We start from the raw sequence: 17,747 nt of genomic DNA on the forward strand, positions 1-17,747 counted from the left end.
TCTCCGCCGCCCTAATCCCCCTCCTTCGACCGGGGCGAATGCCCAATCCGGGCGTCGATCTGGCGCCCAAGAGTCGACCACCCACGGTCGTTCAGGCGCAGCTCTCGGCGGCGATGGGGTCAATCGAGCAGCACAACATGGAGATCGCCACCAAGCTTGACGAGATTGCGGAGCAGCTCAAGGGCATCACAGCCTGGATGCGGACGATGGACGAGACGACCCGCAACCTCAACTCCTCGTCGGCGTCGCTCCTGCAGCTCCATTCCGAGGACGCGTCCGCTCGCCTCCGCGCGCTGGAGTCTTCTTCACCGCGTCCCACGATACCTCCAGATCCGGCCTCCTCTTCGACGCCGCCTCCTACGGTGGAGGTGCGCACGACGGGCACGGATCGACCCCAAGGGCACGGCGTACATCCAACTCCACGGGGGCCAGTTTTTGGGGATCATCCATTCCCTCAGCTGCCTCCGGCTCATGGTATGTTCCCAAACACCCGCACGGGGTTCGATTCAGAGACTGGCCATGGTGACCGTCGACCGGTGCAATCGGGTCGCTCCTCCTTCGGTAGTACACCGAAGATGGACTTCCCCAAGTTTGATGGGGAGGACTATCAAGTATGGCTCAACAATTGCGAGCTGTATTTTGACATCTATGGTGTCTCAGACCATATGAAAGTTAAATTTGCCTCTTCGAATGTGATCGGTAACGCTGCACTTTGGCTCAAAATGGCCCAAAAACCCAAACCCCTCCAGCATTGGGATGAATTGCATGCAGTAGTAGCAGAAAAATGGGGCAAGGATAAGCATCAGTTCTATACGCGTCAGTTGTTGTTATTGAGTCAGATAGGATTTGTAGCTGAGTACACTACCAAATTTGACACTCTTTGTCATCAGATTTTGTTAGCTGATCCACATACACATGAGGTGCTCTTTGTAGAGCGTTACATTGCAGGGCTCCGTCCTGACATTCGTTCTGCTGTTGTTTTACACCGTCCTGAAAGTGTGGATACTGCTAGTTGTTTGGCCTTGTTGCAGGAAGTCGAGGTGGAACATGACAAATCTCTGTCAGCTGTGAAGCATGGCTCGCGCTCTTACAACAAATCATCGGCAGAGAAGAAACAAGGGGTTTCCGCTTCAGAAGACTCGCGGAAATGGTCTGAAAAGCTGGAAGCACTGCGTGCCTACCGCAAGTCGAAGAATCTCTGTTTCACTTGTGGTGATCCGTGGGCACGTGGCCACAAATGTCCTGACAAGGTGCCCATTCATGTCATGGAAGAGCTACTGGAGATTTTGCAGTTAGATGATCCTCCCGACCCTCAGCATCTATTAGACTCCAGCTCAGATGAGGAGGTAATGCTTTTGGCCGGGGACAGTGGCTCAACCCCGCAAGTCAAGCGACGCACCATGCGTCTCCATGGTCGAATTGGTAGCCGAGAGGTGCTAATTTTGGTGGACTCTGGTGCCAATTGCTCGTTTGTGGATGCGGTGATAGTCGATGAGTTACAACTTCCAGTGCAACAAACGAAGCCAGCCTCATATGTAATTGCAGGAGGAGGGACATTGATGAGCTCTCAAATGGTGAACCAGCTCTCATGGTGGACTCAAGGCCATACCTTCTGCCAAGACATGAAAGTGCCCCCCTCGGCTGTTATGATATCATCATTGGCGCGGATTGGCTCGAGCAGCACAGCCCTATGTGGGTTCATTGGCACAAAAAGTGGATGAAGTTCACTCACGAAGGGCGCCGCATCTCCTTGCGAGGCATTCAGGACACAAAATCAACATCTTAAACCCATCTCGGCAGGGAAATTGAAAGGACTGCTGCGCCGAGGGGCAATTCAGCAAGCAGTGCAGATCAAGCGTGTGCACCAAGAGAATGAATTATGCTCCGTTGCTGATACTGTTCCAACCCCTGACCCACTTCCTCCAGAGGTAGCCACGGTCCTGCAAGAGTACAAGGATGTGTTCGCGGAGCCATCCACCCTGCCACCCCGGCGTTTGGGTGATCATAAAATTCCCCTCATTCCGGGTGCTCAACCGGTCAGCGTTCGCCCGTATCGCTACACCCCCCAACAAAAAGATGAAATATAGAGGCAGGTCAAAGAGATGTTGTGCAAAAGGCATAATTCGTCCTAGCTCCAGTCCTTTTGCATCACCCGTTCTACTGGTTCGCAAGAAAGATGGATCGTGGCGATTTTGTGTGGACTACCGGCAACTAAACAACTTAACCATCAAAAATAAGCACCCAATGCCTATAGTAGAAGAATTGCTTGACGAGCTTGCAGGAGCAGCTTGGTTCACCAAATTGGATTTGTTGGCGGGTTATCATCAGGTTCGAGTGGCGGAGGGAGATGAATTCAAAACAGCTTTTCGGACGCACCATGGGCTATACGAGTTCCTAGTAGTTCCCTTTGGCTTGTCAGAAGCTCCCGCAACATTTCAAGGTGTGATGAATATGGCTCTAGCGCCGGTGTTTCGTGAAGGTGTAGTCGTGTTCATGGACGATATCTTGGTGTTCAGTAGGACATTTCAGGAACACATTGCAAAGCTGAGGACCGTTTGCAGCTCCTGCGCGACAACCACATGGTTCTTAAATAGTCAAAGTGTGAATTTGCCAAGCCTCAAATTGAATATCTTGGCCATGTAATCAGTGCGGCAGGAGTGTCCACCGATCCAGCGAAGGTAGCAGCTGTCCAGCAGTGGCCGGTACCAACCACCGTACGCGCTCTGCGGGGTTTCTGGGGGCTTACCGGCTACTACCGAAGATTTATTCAGCACTACGGGGTCATCAGCAAGCCTCTGACCAATTTGCTCAAGAAGGGGACAATATTTCAGTGGACACCAGTGACTAATCAAGCCTTCCAACTTCTGAAAACAGCCATGATTCAAGCCCCAGTACTGGCAGTGCCAGATTTCCGTCAGCAGTTTGTCCTGGAGACAGATGCATGCAAAGATGGAGTGGGGGCAGTCCTGATGCAACAAGGGCACCCGGTGGCATATCTCAGCAAAGCACTTTGTCCAAAGAACCAAGCCTTAAGTACATATGAAAAAGAATGCCTGGTGATCCTCATGGCAGTCAACAAGTGGAGATCTTACCTACAACACCAGCATTTTGTGATCCGCATCGATCAATAAGCCCTGCTGCACTTGACCGAGCAACGATTAAGTACTGGGATCCAACACAAAGCTTTTGTTAAGATCATGGGACTTGACTACACTATCCAATATAAAAAAGGGATTGCTAATGCGGCGGCTGATGCTTTATCGCGCCGTGAGCATGGGGCACCCTTGCTGGCGATTTCGGCAGCGGTGCCCTCCTGGCTCGAGACCCTGGTGGATGGGTACAATGAGGATCCTGAATCAAAGCAGTTACTGCAACAACTGGCTGTCACCTCTCCGAATGCTCAAGGTTACTCTCTCGAAGCGGGAGTGATCCGATACAAGGGCCGCATATGGGTGGGTCAGAACCTATTGGCACAACAGCATATTCTGCAGTCATTACATGCAAGCGAGCGGATAACAATTTCACACAGGAAACAGCTATGACCATGATTACGCCAAGCTATTTAGGTGAGACTATAGAATACTCAAGCTTTTTGCATGGCCACGGCTCAAATTGTCAGTCACTGAATATGTTCAGAATTGCGATATCTGTCAGCGAGCGAAGACTGAACACTGTCGCAAGCCAGGGCTGCTTCACCCACATGAGATTCCTCCACATCCTTGGCATACCATCAGTTGGGATTTCGTCGAAGGGCTACCGTCTTCTCAAGGTTATGAAGTGATTCTGGTTGTGATCGACAAATTCACCAAGTTTGCACATTTTTTGCCGCTCAAGCACCCGTACACGGCATTGCAAGTGGCTCAGTTGTTCTTTGACCCTGTCTATCGACTTCATGGTATGCCTGCTCGCATCATCTCTGACCTTGACCCCGTGTTTACTAGCTTGTTTTGGCAAGAGTTATTCCGGCTCTCAGACACTCTTCTGAATATGAGCTCGGCACGTCACCCGGAGACAGATGGCCAGACAGAGAGATTGAATCAATGTCTCGAGGCATTTCTTCGTTGCTCTACGCACGATGCTCCAGCCAAGTGGGCGAAATGGCTGGCTCTCGCCGAACATTGGTATAACACCACATACCACACAGCGGCTGACATTACTCCGTTTGAAGCTCTGTATGGGTATCAGCCTCGTCCGTTTGGCATTACTGCTCCAGCCACTAGTGGAGACCTGCAGGAGCTGATCGAAGAAAGAGAATCCATGACAGAACTCCTCCGACAACACCTCCAGAAAGCTCAGCAGCGCATGAAGAAACAGGCAGACAAACATCGCAGTGAGCGCGCGTTTCAAGTGGGGGATCAGGTTTTTCTCAAAGTGCAGCCTTACCTGCAAACCTCGTTGGCTGCTCGTCGCAATTAGAAACTATCGCTGAAGTACTTCGGACCGTACACAGTGCTGAGTCGTGTGGGCGCTGTGGCATACAAGCTTGATTTGCCAGCCAGTTCCCGAATCCATAACGTGCTTCATGTTTCGCAGCTGAAGAAACAAGTGCCGCCCAAGATGACCAGCGAGCCAGACGTCTCCATGGTCGCTCCAAGATCATTGTGTCCTCTCCGTCCTGAGGCGGTGGTGCAAAAGCAGCTCTTCCAGCGCGGTGGCAAGTTGAAACCTCGCCTCAAGGTGCGCTGGGCGGGCCGAAGTGAAGATCAGGATACCTGGGAGGAAGCCTTTGTTCTGCATCAACAGTTTCCTACTCACCCGGCTTGGGGTCAAGCCGCGCCGCAAGGGGTGGGGAATGTCATGTGGTGGCCCAACCCGGGGAGAAGGCCCAAGGCCTCAAGACGCAGTCGCCAGCTCGATCGAGCCTGGCGGGCCCAACAAGTCCAGCAGACGACGACCAGCAGCAAGGAGGGGAAATAAGGAGGTGCAGCACGGGCAGGAAGAGGGGGCCGAGGATTAGCACATGCTGAACTTCCCTTTCCTTCTTCCCCAATCATTCCTCCTGTATCCATAATTGTAATCAAAGGAGGGCCAAAATCCTAGCGAGGGCATAACAGATTTTGCTCTAATGATTGCATTTTTCTAGGCTTATGATGTTTTTTGACTACGAGGCACCCACAGTGATCAGTTAATTAATCTCAAGATTTACTCGCCCAATCTCTTAAAGATGCTCATATGAATAGGGTGAGTGTGCCTGCGTATCACTTTATCATAATTTACATGATTTAATCACCTTTCCCTCTCCAATATTGTTTATAATACGCGTCATTGAGATATACATCAATTTCATAGACAAAAGGTCGACCCCTACATCTACAAGAATTGACTTCGGCACTGCCACTGCAACACACTGGACAAAATGCCGCCTCGCCGGACTCCACCGATCTTCTTAAGTCCTGATTTTATCGTTGATCACATACATCGAGACTAAGACAATATTGAAGGCCATGTCGTTGTGGTGTCACCAAATGCTCCCGGAGGCTAAAAATGATGTCTATGTGTTAAAATATATTGTCTGCCATTCTCAATATGTCATCAGAACCAGAAGATCTCAAGTTGAAGAGACGACCAATGTACTGTTTAATGAAATCTTTCAGCCCACACCGATCCATGTTGTCTGGATGTTAAGGGGGCTACTCCCGGGAGCTCCAGACTCGAGAGGAGCTCCACCTACATCCCGCGATGGTGTCCTCTCCGCCTATCAAATTTGGAAGAGATTGCTAAGCGCCACTCCATCTAGATTAGCATAGGCTAAAGTGGCTGCATGCATCTCTCCGATGCAGGGGCCGGGGATGACCTCCTTTTCAAAAAAAAAAGATTAGACATAGGCATTCATTGGGCTAGTGTTGAGTGAAGCTGTGCTCCAATGTTTTTTTTTCTAAACTAAAATGGGAAATTCTTGAAAGAATAATCTTTAGCAATCTGTAGCAAAGACTGTGTCAAAAATTTAGAAAAAAATCATAGCCTCGAAGACCCAAAGGTTTCTTTTTGAGATCAAAGTTATCCAATTTTTTTGAGGAACGAGCTATTCAAAAATTGGTTATACGTCTGCTAAAGGTATACTTGCGTTTTGCCGCAAACGAAAAATGTACGGAACAGATTGTGGTCGTAGTCGATATAACTAGAGATTAGGAGGTGTGGATGGCTAGCGATTGCAATGAAACGTAGTAAATGCGAGGTGTGTATGGGGTTTATGGATGTTGCCACACTACATTGATAAAAGTTGACATGTCACGCTTTTTAGATATGGTCGATGTGAGAGACAAGGCCGTCGATCCGCGCATTATCTCCACCCTCGTTACAGTACTTATTTACTAGTACAACCCTAGGGAAACAGATTATTTCAGACGAATCCAAAATAACACGCATACCACCGCCGTTGACGGTTGGTTGACTCGAAGTCTGCCACCGGCGAAGCGACCCCGCCTCGCTCACACCCACCTCGTGTTTTCTGCATTCATGCTACACGCATGTCACGTGTTTTTTTTTCTTCCGTGGAATACCTGAAAGGAAGGTGACACAACTAATTTTCTTACTTAAGAAGAGTGCAGTGGAATCATCGATCAGCAATTCAGAGAAGCGGTAAGCACGGTACGCTTTATCGTGGATACATATCCAATCCGATCGACCTGATCTGACTGCAAGCATTTATACGAATCAATTCGTGCACTGCTTTAGGAAAGCTGCCATTTTTTTCTCGCGGGAAAGCTGCCATTTTTCAGGACACTACTTGACATTGCAGCTCTCCTACTTGACATCGTCAGGGAGCTGCACGGCCCACCGTGTCATGCTGCTAACATGCAGCTGCAGAGGCTTCTCCCTCAAGCCACGAGGCACACCTGTCGCCCGGAAGGAGGAAACCCCCACTCCAACCGGCCACTGACAAAGCGGGCCCACATATCCCAGCAAACGGCCTTCGCCATCAGCGTAACCGTCGCGTGTGATCCCGCCGCGTAATCGCGATCAGTATCTTGAGCGGCAAGGGAAGCCCGACGAGGCGGGGTCCACCCGGACTCCTTACCTCACCGACACGCGGGGTCATCCGAGCCCTGGCCCCGCCGGCCAGCGACCGGCGGGCTCGACACGACGGGGGGAATGCGATTCTCGTGAACTCATTCGCGGGCGAACCGGAAAGCGCGGGCGGGCCGTGCCGCGTGACGTCAAGGTAGTCGCACGTTTACCGGCCACGGCCGCGCTGTCGTCGCGCTTTTATTCCACTCCCACCCCGGCCCTCTCCTTCCTCCCGCCGTCGTCGCGTCGCGCCGGGCTCCACCTCCACCTCCACGCACCCACCCACCATTAGAGACTCCACTCGCCGCCAACTAGTGCTGCTACGTACGTACGACGTACTGCCACCGGTCGCAATCCCCGCTCGGAATTCCCCACCACCACCACCACCGCCACCGCCACCGCGGGCGGAGCGGAAAGCGGCACCTTTCCTCCCTTTTCGCTTATCTTTCGCCCCGCTCCCTCCGTTTCTCGCTCAAGCACTAGGAGCAGTGCTACTGCAGTAGCAGTAGTACGTCGCAAGGAAGCAACGCGGGTAAGCCAGCGGCGAAGTTGGTCTAACGCGGCGGGCTTCTGATGTCGTCGCCGCCCGCCGCGCCGGGCCCGGCCTCGCCGCCGGGAAACCGCACAGCGCCGCCCCCGGCCTCCGCGCCGCCCGCTACCAACTCGACGCCCCCTTCGCCGCCTGCGCCACCGCCCTCTTCTCCACTCCCACCGCCGTCGACGCCCGCCGCGACGCCCCCGTCGCCGGGTGCCACCCCCGCGACGCCCTCCCTCCCGCCTCCCACGGCGCCCGGGGTGCCCGCCGCGCCGTCTCCCCCGTCGACCACGCCTTCTCCGCCGACCGATCGTCCGACGCCGTCCGCCCAGGCCTCGCCGCCGCCGCCGACGAGCTCAGCGCTCAACACGGCCACGGTGGCGGGGATCGCGGTGGGCGGGCTGATCGCGCTGCTGCTCGCCAGCCTGCTCTGCTTCTGCATGCTCAAGAAGAAGAGGCGGCACCACCCGCACCACCCTCCGCCTCCCCCGCCGCCCCACCACCTGCACTACTACGGGCACCCGCCGCCGCCGCCGCCCCCGCCGCCGTTCAAAGGTGAGATGGCAGCTGTGCACCCTCCATGACTCTTTGTCTCGGAGCAGATACAGTACCATACAGATCTCATGTGCGTTCTTTGTCTCACTAGCAAGGCACATCGCTGTCGCTTGCAATTATCCCGCTGTTCTTGGCAAATGTGCGTTGGCTTGTGACGTACAAGTATGACTTACGTTCCAGTTTTTTGGTGCCTTCAAGATGGGTCCTCTTTTAATCATGCTATTATGGCGTTATGGACATAAAAATATCAAAATTTCCGTCAGAAATATATTAGTACGTCTTAACCTATATGTTTATTAATATATTAGCATGGCTAATTTTAGTATGGGGTAGTCATCACAGGAAGCTTCATCTTTGTTTGCTATAATCCAAACGGGCAATTTCGAGAAAAGGATAAAATAACCACTAGGTCTGCATATTTTTTCATTCTTCTTCATGGAATCTGATTTGTACAAGGCAAATCTGTGAGGGAAAGTATGTTCTCCTTTTCGAAGTGTGTTAGTAACTTAGTATCAGAAATGTAAATGTGTCTACTTCATTCTTAAACTTCGTGCAATCATTTCTTGTTTATTAGATTTTGTAACAGGGGAATCCATTTGTAATTATTATTTTTCAACACGAGTCACTCTCATCTTTAATTATGATTCTTGTTCTTCTGCAGGGGATCAATATGGGTGGCAGCATAATGCCCCTCCGCCACCCCCTGATCATGTTGTGAAGATGAATTCACATCCTTCCACTAAACAGCCGCCGCCTCCGGTCAATGTAAACAGCAGTGGTTCGGGTTCACATTTCTCAGGCGGCGGTGAGAATCGACCCCTGCAATCACCGTTTGGCAACGCCCTCAGCTTCTCGAAATGCACTTTTACTTATGAAGAGTTGGCTGTGGCGACCAATGAATTCGCCGATGCTAATCTTCTCGGGCAAGGTGGCTTTGGATTTGTTCACAAAGGAGTGCTGCCAGATGGCACAGAAGTTGCCGTTAAGCAATTGAGAGATGGAAGTGGGCAGGGAGAGCGTGAGTTCCAGGCAGAGGTTGAGATTATCAGCCGAGTACATCATAAACATCTCGTGACGTTGGTTGGTTATTGCATTTCTGAAGATAAGAGGTTGCTTGTCTATGAGTTTGTTCCCAATAACACATTAGAATTCCATTTACATGGTATGTTTTCTCACTATGTTTCAATCATGATTGTTTCTTCTCTCTCAGAATGCTCTTTAATCTTGTCCGAGAAAGTGAACTATGCCATCTTTTGTATTTTTTGGTTCCATATTTTGTACCCATGAATATCCTAGCTATTGCCAGTTTATCGTTATCAGTTGCCGTATGAGTTGTCGGTTAGTAATTATCGGGGTGATTTACAAAGTTAAATCTGTGGTACTACATGATTTAAATTATTATCTTGGCTATGAAAAAGAGACCTTGTTCGAGTAAATTGACAATTTGAGCAGTTGCATTGTTCAGAAAATGAAATACCATGACTGCAAGAGAGTTTCATTAATGGTAATAATAATCACAACCAAATCCATTCCAGAAGATATCAGCTTTATCGCCACCTTTTCTTTAGTCTTTAATAACTTTCCCTGATTTTGTCAAACTGGGAAGATACAACTTTGTTTTTGCTACCACCCGAAAGGGGCAACGCTTTCTAGGTTTATTGGCTACCTTTTTCTTGAAGATTCAGAAAACATTGCTCTGAAGCTCGTGTCATGCAAAAAAGCTGCTATCTTCATTTGGTCTGTATTCTCTTGAGCATTTGTTATTGCCTTCAGGTTATTTCTCACCTCTTTTTCAGGAAGGCGTGGACCAACTATGGACTGGCCTTCAAGACTACGTATTGCTTTGGGTTCTGCGAAGGGATTGGCCTATCTTCACGAAGACTGTGAGCTCACACACACATACCTACTTGTTATGCTTTTCTTTTGCTTTTTCACATTGAAAAAGATATGTGGCTGTTCTGTCATGATTTTATTTCTGTACTTCGCAGGCCATCCAAAGATCATTCATCGTGACATAAAGGCATCAAATATTCTTCTGGATTACAGATGTGAAGCTAAGGCATGATACCCATTTTCCTTTGGGTTTCATTTCTACTGAGAATTCTGAGAGTCTTTCTTCCCCTGGTCCCAACTAAGTTTAGTTGCTAGTGTAGTGTAAAATCCTGAATGTCATTGGTTGATATGAGTAAATTTAGAAACTAAGGTTGAGAGTTGTGATAAATTGATGTGTAGCCAATCATCATAAACAGAGTTCATATCAGCCTACTAATACAAACTGTTAGATGTGTAATTCACTAAGTAAACCTTTTTTTAACAGGTGGCAGATTTTGGACTTGCAAAGTTAACCTCTGATAATAACACCCATGTTTCCACCAGAGTAATGGGCACATTTGGGTAAGTTCGATCTTCCAGTGAAACTATCCTTTTGCTTTCTGGGACAGTGAAAGAGTATCTCAAATGCTTGAAATGAGATCAATCATGATGATATATATAGCAAGAGATCGACATTGTTCTAGCTCATAATGTGCAATCTGCTGTATTATAATTACTGCCCTGATAGTCTTGTTTTCCCCTTAGGTACCTTGCACCAGAGTATGCTTCTTCTGGCAAGCTCACTGAGAAATCAGATGTCTTTTCTTTTGGAGTAATGCTTCTTGAATTAATAACTGGACGCCGGCCTGTAAGTTCAAAGCAAGCGCATATGGATGACAGCTTGGTTGACTGGGTAAGTTAAATTTGTTGTCCACCGTGCTGGTCAAATTAGTCATTGTTGTATTTTTTCTACTCATTTTCATTTATGGGTCTTTTTGGAAGAGGAGTATTTCTTGGTAAATTTTTGGTGTTTTAACTTAAAAAATACTGCAAGGGATCTATTCCTAGATAAGATTTACTGTAGTTAATCTTGTCACTAAATTCCAATCATCCTTGAGGGCTGCCTTGGGCTTCTGAAGTAACAACCATAGGATCTATTCCTTCATATTTTACTTGCTATTCGTCGACAAAATGGGCTGCCTTGACCTTTGTATTTATTCTTGTCAGAGAGTTTACCATCTTCAAGTTTTCGATACGGAGTACCTTTCTAGTAACATCTATATTTGAGTTGGATCCTCTTCCTTTCTTTCTCCTTGCAGGCAAGGCCTTTGATGACACAAGCACTCGAGGATGGTAATCACGATGCTTTAGTGGATCCCCACATGGGAATCGATTTCAATGATAACGAGATGGCAAGGATGATCGCCTGCGCAGCCGCATGTGTACGCCATTCTGCACGGCGACGCCCACGCATGAGCCAGGTACATTTCTACACTTGTTTCTCTTCTTCCCTTGTATCCTTATCTCGTCGACACAAATTCATCACTCTTTACTTCGACCTCATCCCCATTGTGTGCTAGATGGAGTTAAGCTAACCTCGATCCTCTGTGACGAACAGGTTGTTCGGGCCCTGGAAGGCGACGTGTCGCTGGATGATCTGCACGAAGGCGTCCGGCCTGGCCACAGCCGGTTCATGGGATCGCACGCCAGCTCCGAGTATGACACCAGCCAGTACAACGAGGACCTGAAGAAGTTCAGGAAGATGGCGCTCGGCACCAGCAGCTTCCAGAGCAGCCAGCTAACACCGTCCAGCGGCGAGCACGAGCAGGAGCACCAGAACCCGCCCGTCCCGAGCAGCGACGGCCATCAGCAGACGCAGGAGGTGGAGTTGGGGACTAGTACGAAGCGAGACGACGGCGACGTCGAGAGCCAGGCTTCCATGAGATGACCACTTTCCCTTTCCTTGGAGAGAGTTAACCTCAGGACATCATTTGTAAATCCACAGCATAGCTGAATTCACATAAGCTGCCAGCTGACTTGGTTGCAACGAACAAAAATGATATTTTGTTCTTGAGATATATATATAGTTCTTTTGTTAGACGCATTTACGTGCTTCCTCTGCAATTTTACTTCCGTTTGCACTGCATCTTTCCGTAGATGCATGATCATACATTGGCTGTCAGCCGTCTGAACTTTGGTGTCATGCTTGGAAGAAAGCTAACTGGCTAGCGAGATGCTGTTGAGTTCAGGGGAAGAGCCAGGGAGATACAGCAGGCATGGATTCGTTGGACCAGGCTGTATGCTTCCCCTCTCATTTGTTTTCGGTGCAGCCGAAGCATCCCAACGTCTGCTGCAGTCATGCAGCTGCGGTTGCGTTCCAGTTAGCTAGCGTATATGATATGAACATGATAAACTTTTTCCAATATAAAACCAAGTAGCATTCAGAATCTGTTGACAAAAGGTGCCGGTCGGTTTATGCAAGACCGTTGAGTTTCAATGGTGTTCTTATTGAGCTAACAAACATTAGGTGTGTCCATCTTAGCCTCGGATATGCCTCTTTTGATGTGGAAGAATTGGGCTCCTCCCAAATACAATTTTTTTGCTTGGTTGGCCATCAACAATAGGATATGGACGGCTGACCGGCTTCAGCGCAGGGGCTGACCAAACTGTAACCTTTGCCCGCTATGCAAACAAACGCCGGAATCAATAACCCACCTTCTCTTCCAATGTCGTTACCCAGTTAGAGTCTGGATAATGATCAAAACATGGCTTGGTTTACATGATGTCCATCCTACGAATTGGGGAGGCATGGTTCCTATCAAGGAGTGGTGGCGCAACATTGCTTCTGGGAGGTCACAATCTCGAAGGGCGCTTCTTTCCCTTATGCTTCTTATCTCTTGGGAAATCTGAAACGAGCGAAATGCACATGTGTTCTGCAGCACCGTGATTCCGATCGGGGTGATTGCAACTCACATCAAAGCGGAAACTTCATTGTGGTGCCTTGTCGAGGCGAAATATTTATGTAATATAATGCCGCGAGAGTGATGCTTGTTACCTGGCCTTTGGCCAAGATTCTTAAACCTTCTTATTCAAGCCATTTTCCTTGTTTCAAAAAAATAAAAATAATAAAATCTTAGCCTCAGACCAAACGACCCCTGCCTGCGTTCATTCTGACTTAACTTTCTTCGTAAAATCTGTAGCAGGTGCAGTATGAAAGAGACAACAGTTACTAGTCGGCAGTACATTAGTCCCTTCTTTCCAGCACTGAAGACACCGTGTGCACATGCATATATGTGTCACTCAGACGCGGATGAACCGTGTACAATAATAATTTTTAATTATCATACTTGTAGGTAGCACAGAGCCATCAGTTGGACAAAATCTGCCTGTCCCAATCAATCTTATTTTTTATTATCATCGACGATTAATAAATAATGAAAACAATACTGCTGTCTGTCTGTCTGTCGCTACTCTAAAAAATTGACGGAGTAATAATTCGCCCGCCCGGCAACGCGTCCACCCAAACGAAACAGGTGGAGGCGGAGCGGCGAAGCCTTCCAACAAAACCGATCTTTCTCCTTTCCCGTGACAACGGCGCGCACACACCAATCCCAAAGCAAAGCCAAGCAAACCAGACCAACACACGGCGCAAAATCTTCCGACCTCCTCCTCCTCCTCAGCACCCGCTCCCCCCTTACCCCCCGCCCCGCGCGTAGCCCCGCCCTCCGCCCCAGATCCGCGGCCATGGCGTCGCGCAGGCGAATGCTCCTCAAGGTCATCATCCTCGGCGACAGCGGGTGCGTGCGCGGCAATCACTCACGCCTTCCACCCCACTTTTGTTTTGGATTTCCTTTCGGGTGTGATGTTTCGCTGTTGTCTGATCACCCTTGCCTGCGCTTTTGTTTTTGTTCGTCGTCAGGGTCGGGAAGACGTCGCTGATGAACCAGTAAGGCCGAACGGCAATCTCTCCCTGTCCGATTCGTCTGATTCGGGTTATTTCTGTGCGGGGGGTTTGAACGATTTGGGTGGTTGGTTCCTGTGCAGGTACGTCAACAACAAGTTCAGCAACCAGTACAAGGCCACCATCGGCGCCGATTTCCTCACCAAGGAGGTCAAGATCGACGACCGCCTCTTCACTCTACAGGTTCTTCATTCAATCTACTACTGACGTGCTTGGTGCTAGTTTTATTGTTGGGCAATTAGCTCTGGGTGTATTAGAACACTAACAGATTCTATGCTGTTAGAGATGTGAGTATGTGACACTTGCGTGAAACCGAAAAGTTCCCATTCTCTGGTTAGTGTTCTGAATTCTTGAGTAGGTCCGATGATGATCAAGTTTAGTGGTAGTACTACTAAACTAGGACCCTTGTACTCTGCAGTTTGTTTATGACAGGTTGAGAAGGTTGGTTCCTGAGTTATTCAGGTCAACATAAGCGACATTTTTGGTTTATTATAGAGTTATGTACTTTTGCAAACGTTCTGCTGGTGGGTGATTATCGGATAGGTTAATGCAATTACAGATGGTTGGATTGTTTTTAGGGTAGATTTACCTTACCCAATTCGAAAGAATATACTTTTGCAAACGTTCTGCTGGTAGGTGCTTATCGGATAGGTTAATGCGATTACAGATGGTTGGATTGTTTTTAGGGTAGATTTACCTTACCCAATCGAAAGGCACATTATGTCATAAGAAATTACATCAGTTCAGCTCTAGTTCAGTTGTCCACTTGGTTTGCACTGCCTCTATATTACAATTTCTCAAGGATTAGAGGACTGAGACCGTAGTTCAGAGGGAAAAATAGTAATTAGAAACAATGCAGGGGAATTGCATGTCTGTGCATTAAGACAGAGAGAAAGCTGTCTTACACCTTCCAGTGGCCCAACACTATGTGCATGAACAAAGAAAAATAAAATCTGGCCAAGTCCAGAGGAAACATGACTTTTGCTAAGTTATGGCTTCACTAATGTGAGTTACTATTAAAAAGCTATGCAATATTACTTATATTGTAGCCATCGGTCCTATCCTTTTTTATCTTACTCTGGGGTCTCTTTCTGTTACTCTGTTACATATAGTATAATTGATGCGTCCCAATACTGCAGTACTCTGATTGTCATAAATTGATTAACACATAGGTACCATTACTCGAACTTTATGGACCATGTACCGACTTGCTTGCTTTGGTTAAGACTAAGAAATTTCCAGATTTTTATGACTGGGAATGAACTACTTTGTTGAGCTGTTATCCGCTGGCACTCAACTTTCTTAAATCTGGACTAGAGTATTGAACGTTCAGAGACCCTGCCATCTTTTCTATTTAACAGGACAGCAATGAAACAGCCTGTTCAGCTGCGTTCTCTATGGCCCATCTCTCATTCATCATATTTAAATCAAGGATATGACCATATGGGATAGCCAAACAATTCATTTATACCTATACCTGAGGTTCAGACATTTGTCTTTTTATCCCCGCCGGGTAGTTTATTTGAATAAGCATAAACAAATGATTTTTTTTTTGGAGTCCACTGTCTTTTTAGTTATACAATAGCAAACTTTGTATTTGGTATGCTGCTTGATTTGATTCTAGCTATTTTACTTGATTTACAAATTTTCCGATGGCTGTGATTACTTGATAACATTAGATACTTTTTTACAATAGCAAACTTTGTATTTGGTATGCTGCTTGATTTGATTTTAGCTATTTTACTTGATTTACAAATATTCTGATGGCTGTGATTACTAGTTGATAACATTAGATACTTTTCTAAGATGAAATGAACTGAAGTATGAACAACATTCTTAAATAATCTTGACTGCAAGTGAAAATAATTGTACTCTCTTTAAAAAAGATGGAAACAAATACGAAGAACATTCTGTTACGTTTTCGTTAATATCGGTCCAATGATTTTATTACCTAAATTATGTATTTTGCACAATTCAGTGAAGTAACTCTGTGTGCATTCACCGGACGCTTAATATGGTTGATGTTATTTTGCTAGTGCAAATGGCCTAGCTGCTTATAGTTTTTTTTTCTGTTCTGCTTTTGCGTGTATTTTGTTTTTGGTTGCTGTGAAGCCTTCATTTTTGTTGTGCTTGCTGCTGTGTGTCTTTCTTCTTCTATTGCAAAGAAGCGTGGATTGCGTGCGTTATTGGGACAAAAAAAGCGAACTAACCCCAAATCTTCACTGCCCTAGCTAGTTAATCATTACGTATATCTATAGCCTGAATATTTTTATGAGAACACTAGAATGTACATCTGTCTACTTTGTTCCTTGTGAAACAATAGTTCCACTCTCATTTAATCTTACCACATTTTTGTTTTTCCTGGAACCTAGATATGGGACACGGCTGGACAGGAACGTTTTCAGAGTCTCGGTGTGGCGTTTTACCGGGGAGCTGACTGTTGTGTTCTTGTATATGATGTCAATGTTACCAAGTCGTTTGAAAAACTCAACAACTGGCGTGAGGAATTTCTAATTCAAGTAAGTAGCTTGCTTAGTTGCCGGTCGATCAAATGTACTGCAATATGTATGGTATATTGAAAGTTTGGCCCGTCATTCCTGTTGCAGGCTAGCCCATCAGATCCAGAGAATTTCCCTTTTGTTTTACTTGGAAACAAGATTGATGTTGATGGTGGTAACAGCAGGACTGTGAGTATTCTTCGCAACAAAGTGCCTATTTTTCTTGCTTTCACTTGATATATATACTTTATGATATTTTTGAGACCACTTGTCTTTCAGGTTTCTGAGAAAAAGGCTAAAGCTTGGTGTGCTTCCAAGGGAAACATCCCTTATTTTGAGACGTCTGCTAAAGAAGGCTTCAATGTGGAAGCAGCTTTCGAGTGTATAGCAAGGAATGCTATCAAGAATGAACCTGAAGAAGATATGTAAGTTTACTTCTTGCAGTAGATGCGTTGTTTATACAAAGGGATAATTCTTACTCGATTATTTTCCTTGGAGGGGAGGGCATTTCAAAATAGCAACACGGAGATGCACTAACAGTATGTTAGCAGCTATATTGACGTTTTGCTAAATTCTTGTAGATATCTCCCTGATACAATCGACATGGGCGGTGCTGGAAGGCAACAACGCTCGTCAGGCTGTGAATGCTAGAAGATAAGGATCCCCCTCAGTTGTGCTCGCTCTTCCCGAGTTTGATATATATATTTAGTTTGAAAGCTGCTATCTTGTATCGGTTGCTACATATGGTTGTCTAGTATTCGCTCCCTTCTAGCGAGATGGGAGAAATTTCATTCATAACTTCTGATTCTTTGTATGAGCGTTAGATGGTATAGAGTTGGCATTCTTTTTAGTTTTTGCGAGGTTTTGGTTGTCGTGGTGCGTACATATCCCAGAAAGATCAAATATATATATTTATGAAGATTGTAAATGGACAGGAGAACGGCCCAATATTCGTGCTTTCCTCTTCTAACCATTTTGATGGTAGATCCAGATCTACATCTATATGGTTCATCTTTTACCCATCTATTTTCATTTCCATTCCTCTCTTCCATGGTATATATAGATCAGCCACTACGATTTTCATTTCCGTGTATTCATGCTGTTGTTTGCTGCAATGATGTGACACAAGATTGGACTTTGCAGATTCCACTCTTATGTCATGTGTAGGTCCCTAATGGTGTTCATTTATCAAATTTATGGAAGGACCATGCTCACTTTCAATGATTGCTACAGTTTGTCTTGATTTCTGTTGTTGACATCTCCAGCGAGAACATAGTCGACTACACGCTGTGCCATTTGAACTATTGGATTCGCCTTTCCTGTCAGCGCCATGCATGTGCCCAAATGCAAAACGAACTCATTTTCATTTCCTACTACA

At 46.9% G+C, this 17,747-nt stretch overlaps 2 protein-coding genes across 2 annotated transcripts; both read left to right on the forward strand.

Annotated features, from left to right (window-relative positions):
- The first annotated feature begins 7,214 nt into the window (after positions 1-7,214).
- LOC125543341 (proline-rich receptor-like protein kinase PERK1) lies at positions 7,215-12,014 on the forward strand. The gene is made up of 8 exons (XM_048706657.1): positions 7,215-8,098; positions 8,760-9,260; positions 9,895-9,981; positions 10,087-10,157; positions 10,416-10,492; positions 10,676-10,823; positions 11,230-11,391; positions 11,529-12,014. Exons 1-8 carry the CDS (start codon positions 7,582-7,584, stop codon positions 11,856-11,858), a joined length of 1,893 nt encoding a protein of 630 aa, XP_048562614.1. The 5' UTR covers positions 7,215-7,581; the 3' UTR covers positions 11,859-12,014.
- Positions 12,015-13,469: 1,455 nt separating this feature from the next.
- Positions 13,470-17,303, forward strand: LOC125543342 (ras-related protein Rab7). Its single transcript, XM_048706658.1, has 7 exons — positions 13,470-13,707; positions 13,830-13,856; positions 13,955-14,054; positions 16,244-16,390; positions 16,478-16,558; positions 16,649-16,794; positions 16,951-17,303. The coding sequence occupies exons 1-7, from the start codon at positions 13,655-13,657 to the stop codon at positions 17,018-17,020; spliced, it is 624 nt and encodes a 207-aa protein (XP_048562615.1). The 5' UTR covers positions 13,470-13,654; the 3' UTR covers positions 17,021-17,303.
- Positions 17,304-17,747: the final 444 nt, after the last annotated feature.

The sequence above is a fragment of the Triticum urartu genome, chromosome 3, assembly GCF_003073215.2.
Source record: "Triticum urartu cultivar G1812 chromosome 3, Tu2.1, whole genome shotgun sequence".
Classification (NCBI taxonomy): domain Eukaryota; kingdom Viridiplantae; phylum Streptophyta; class Magnoliopsida; order Poales; family Poaceae; genus Triticum; species Triticum urartu.

What these genes read in the sequence shown, in the direction of transcription:
- LOC125543341 (XM_048706657.1), top strand. Translation starts at nt 7,582, where the DNA reads ATGTCGTCGCCGCCCGCCGCGCCGGGCCCGGCCTCGCCGCCGGGAAAC. An exon ending in ATTACAGATGTGAAGCTAAG is followed by an intron (nt 10,158 to 10,415) that starts GCATGATACCCA and finishes TTTTTTTAACAG; the next exon opens with GTGGCAGATTTTGGACTTGC. An exon ending in AGAGTAATGGGCACATTTGG is followed by an intron (nt 10,493 to 10,675) that starts GTAAGTTCGATC and finishes TTTTCCCCTTAG; the next exon opens with GTACCTTGCACCAGAGTATG.
- LOC125543342 (XM_048706658.1), top strand. Translation starts at nt 13,655, where the DNA reads ATGGCGTCGCGCAGGCGAATGCTCCTCAAGGTCATCATCCTCGGCGAC. An exon ending in ATCATCCTCGGCGACAGCGG is followed by an intron (nt 13,708 to 13,829) that starts GTGCGTGCGCGG and finishes GTTCGTCGTCAG; the next exon opens with GGTCGGGAAGACGTCGCTGA. An exon ending in GTGAGGAATTTCTAATTCAA is followed by an intron (nt 16,391 to 16,477) that starts GTAAGTAGCTTG and finishes TTCCTGTTGCAG; the next exon opens with GCTAGCCCATCAGATCCAGA.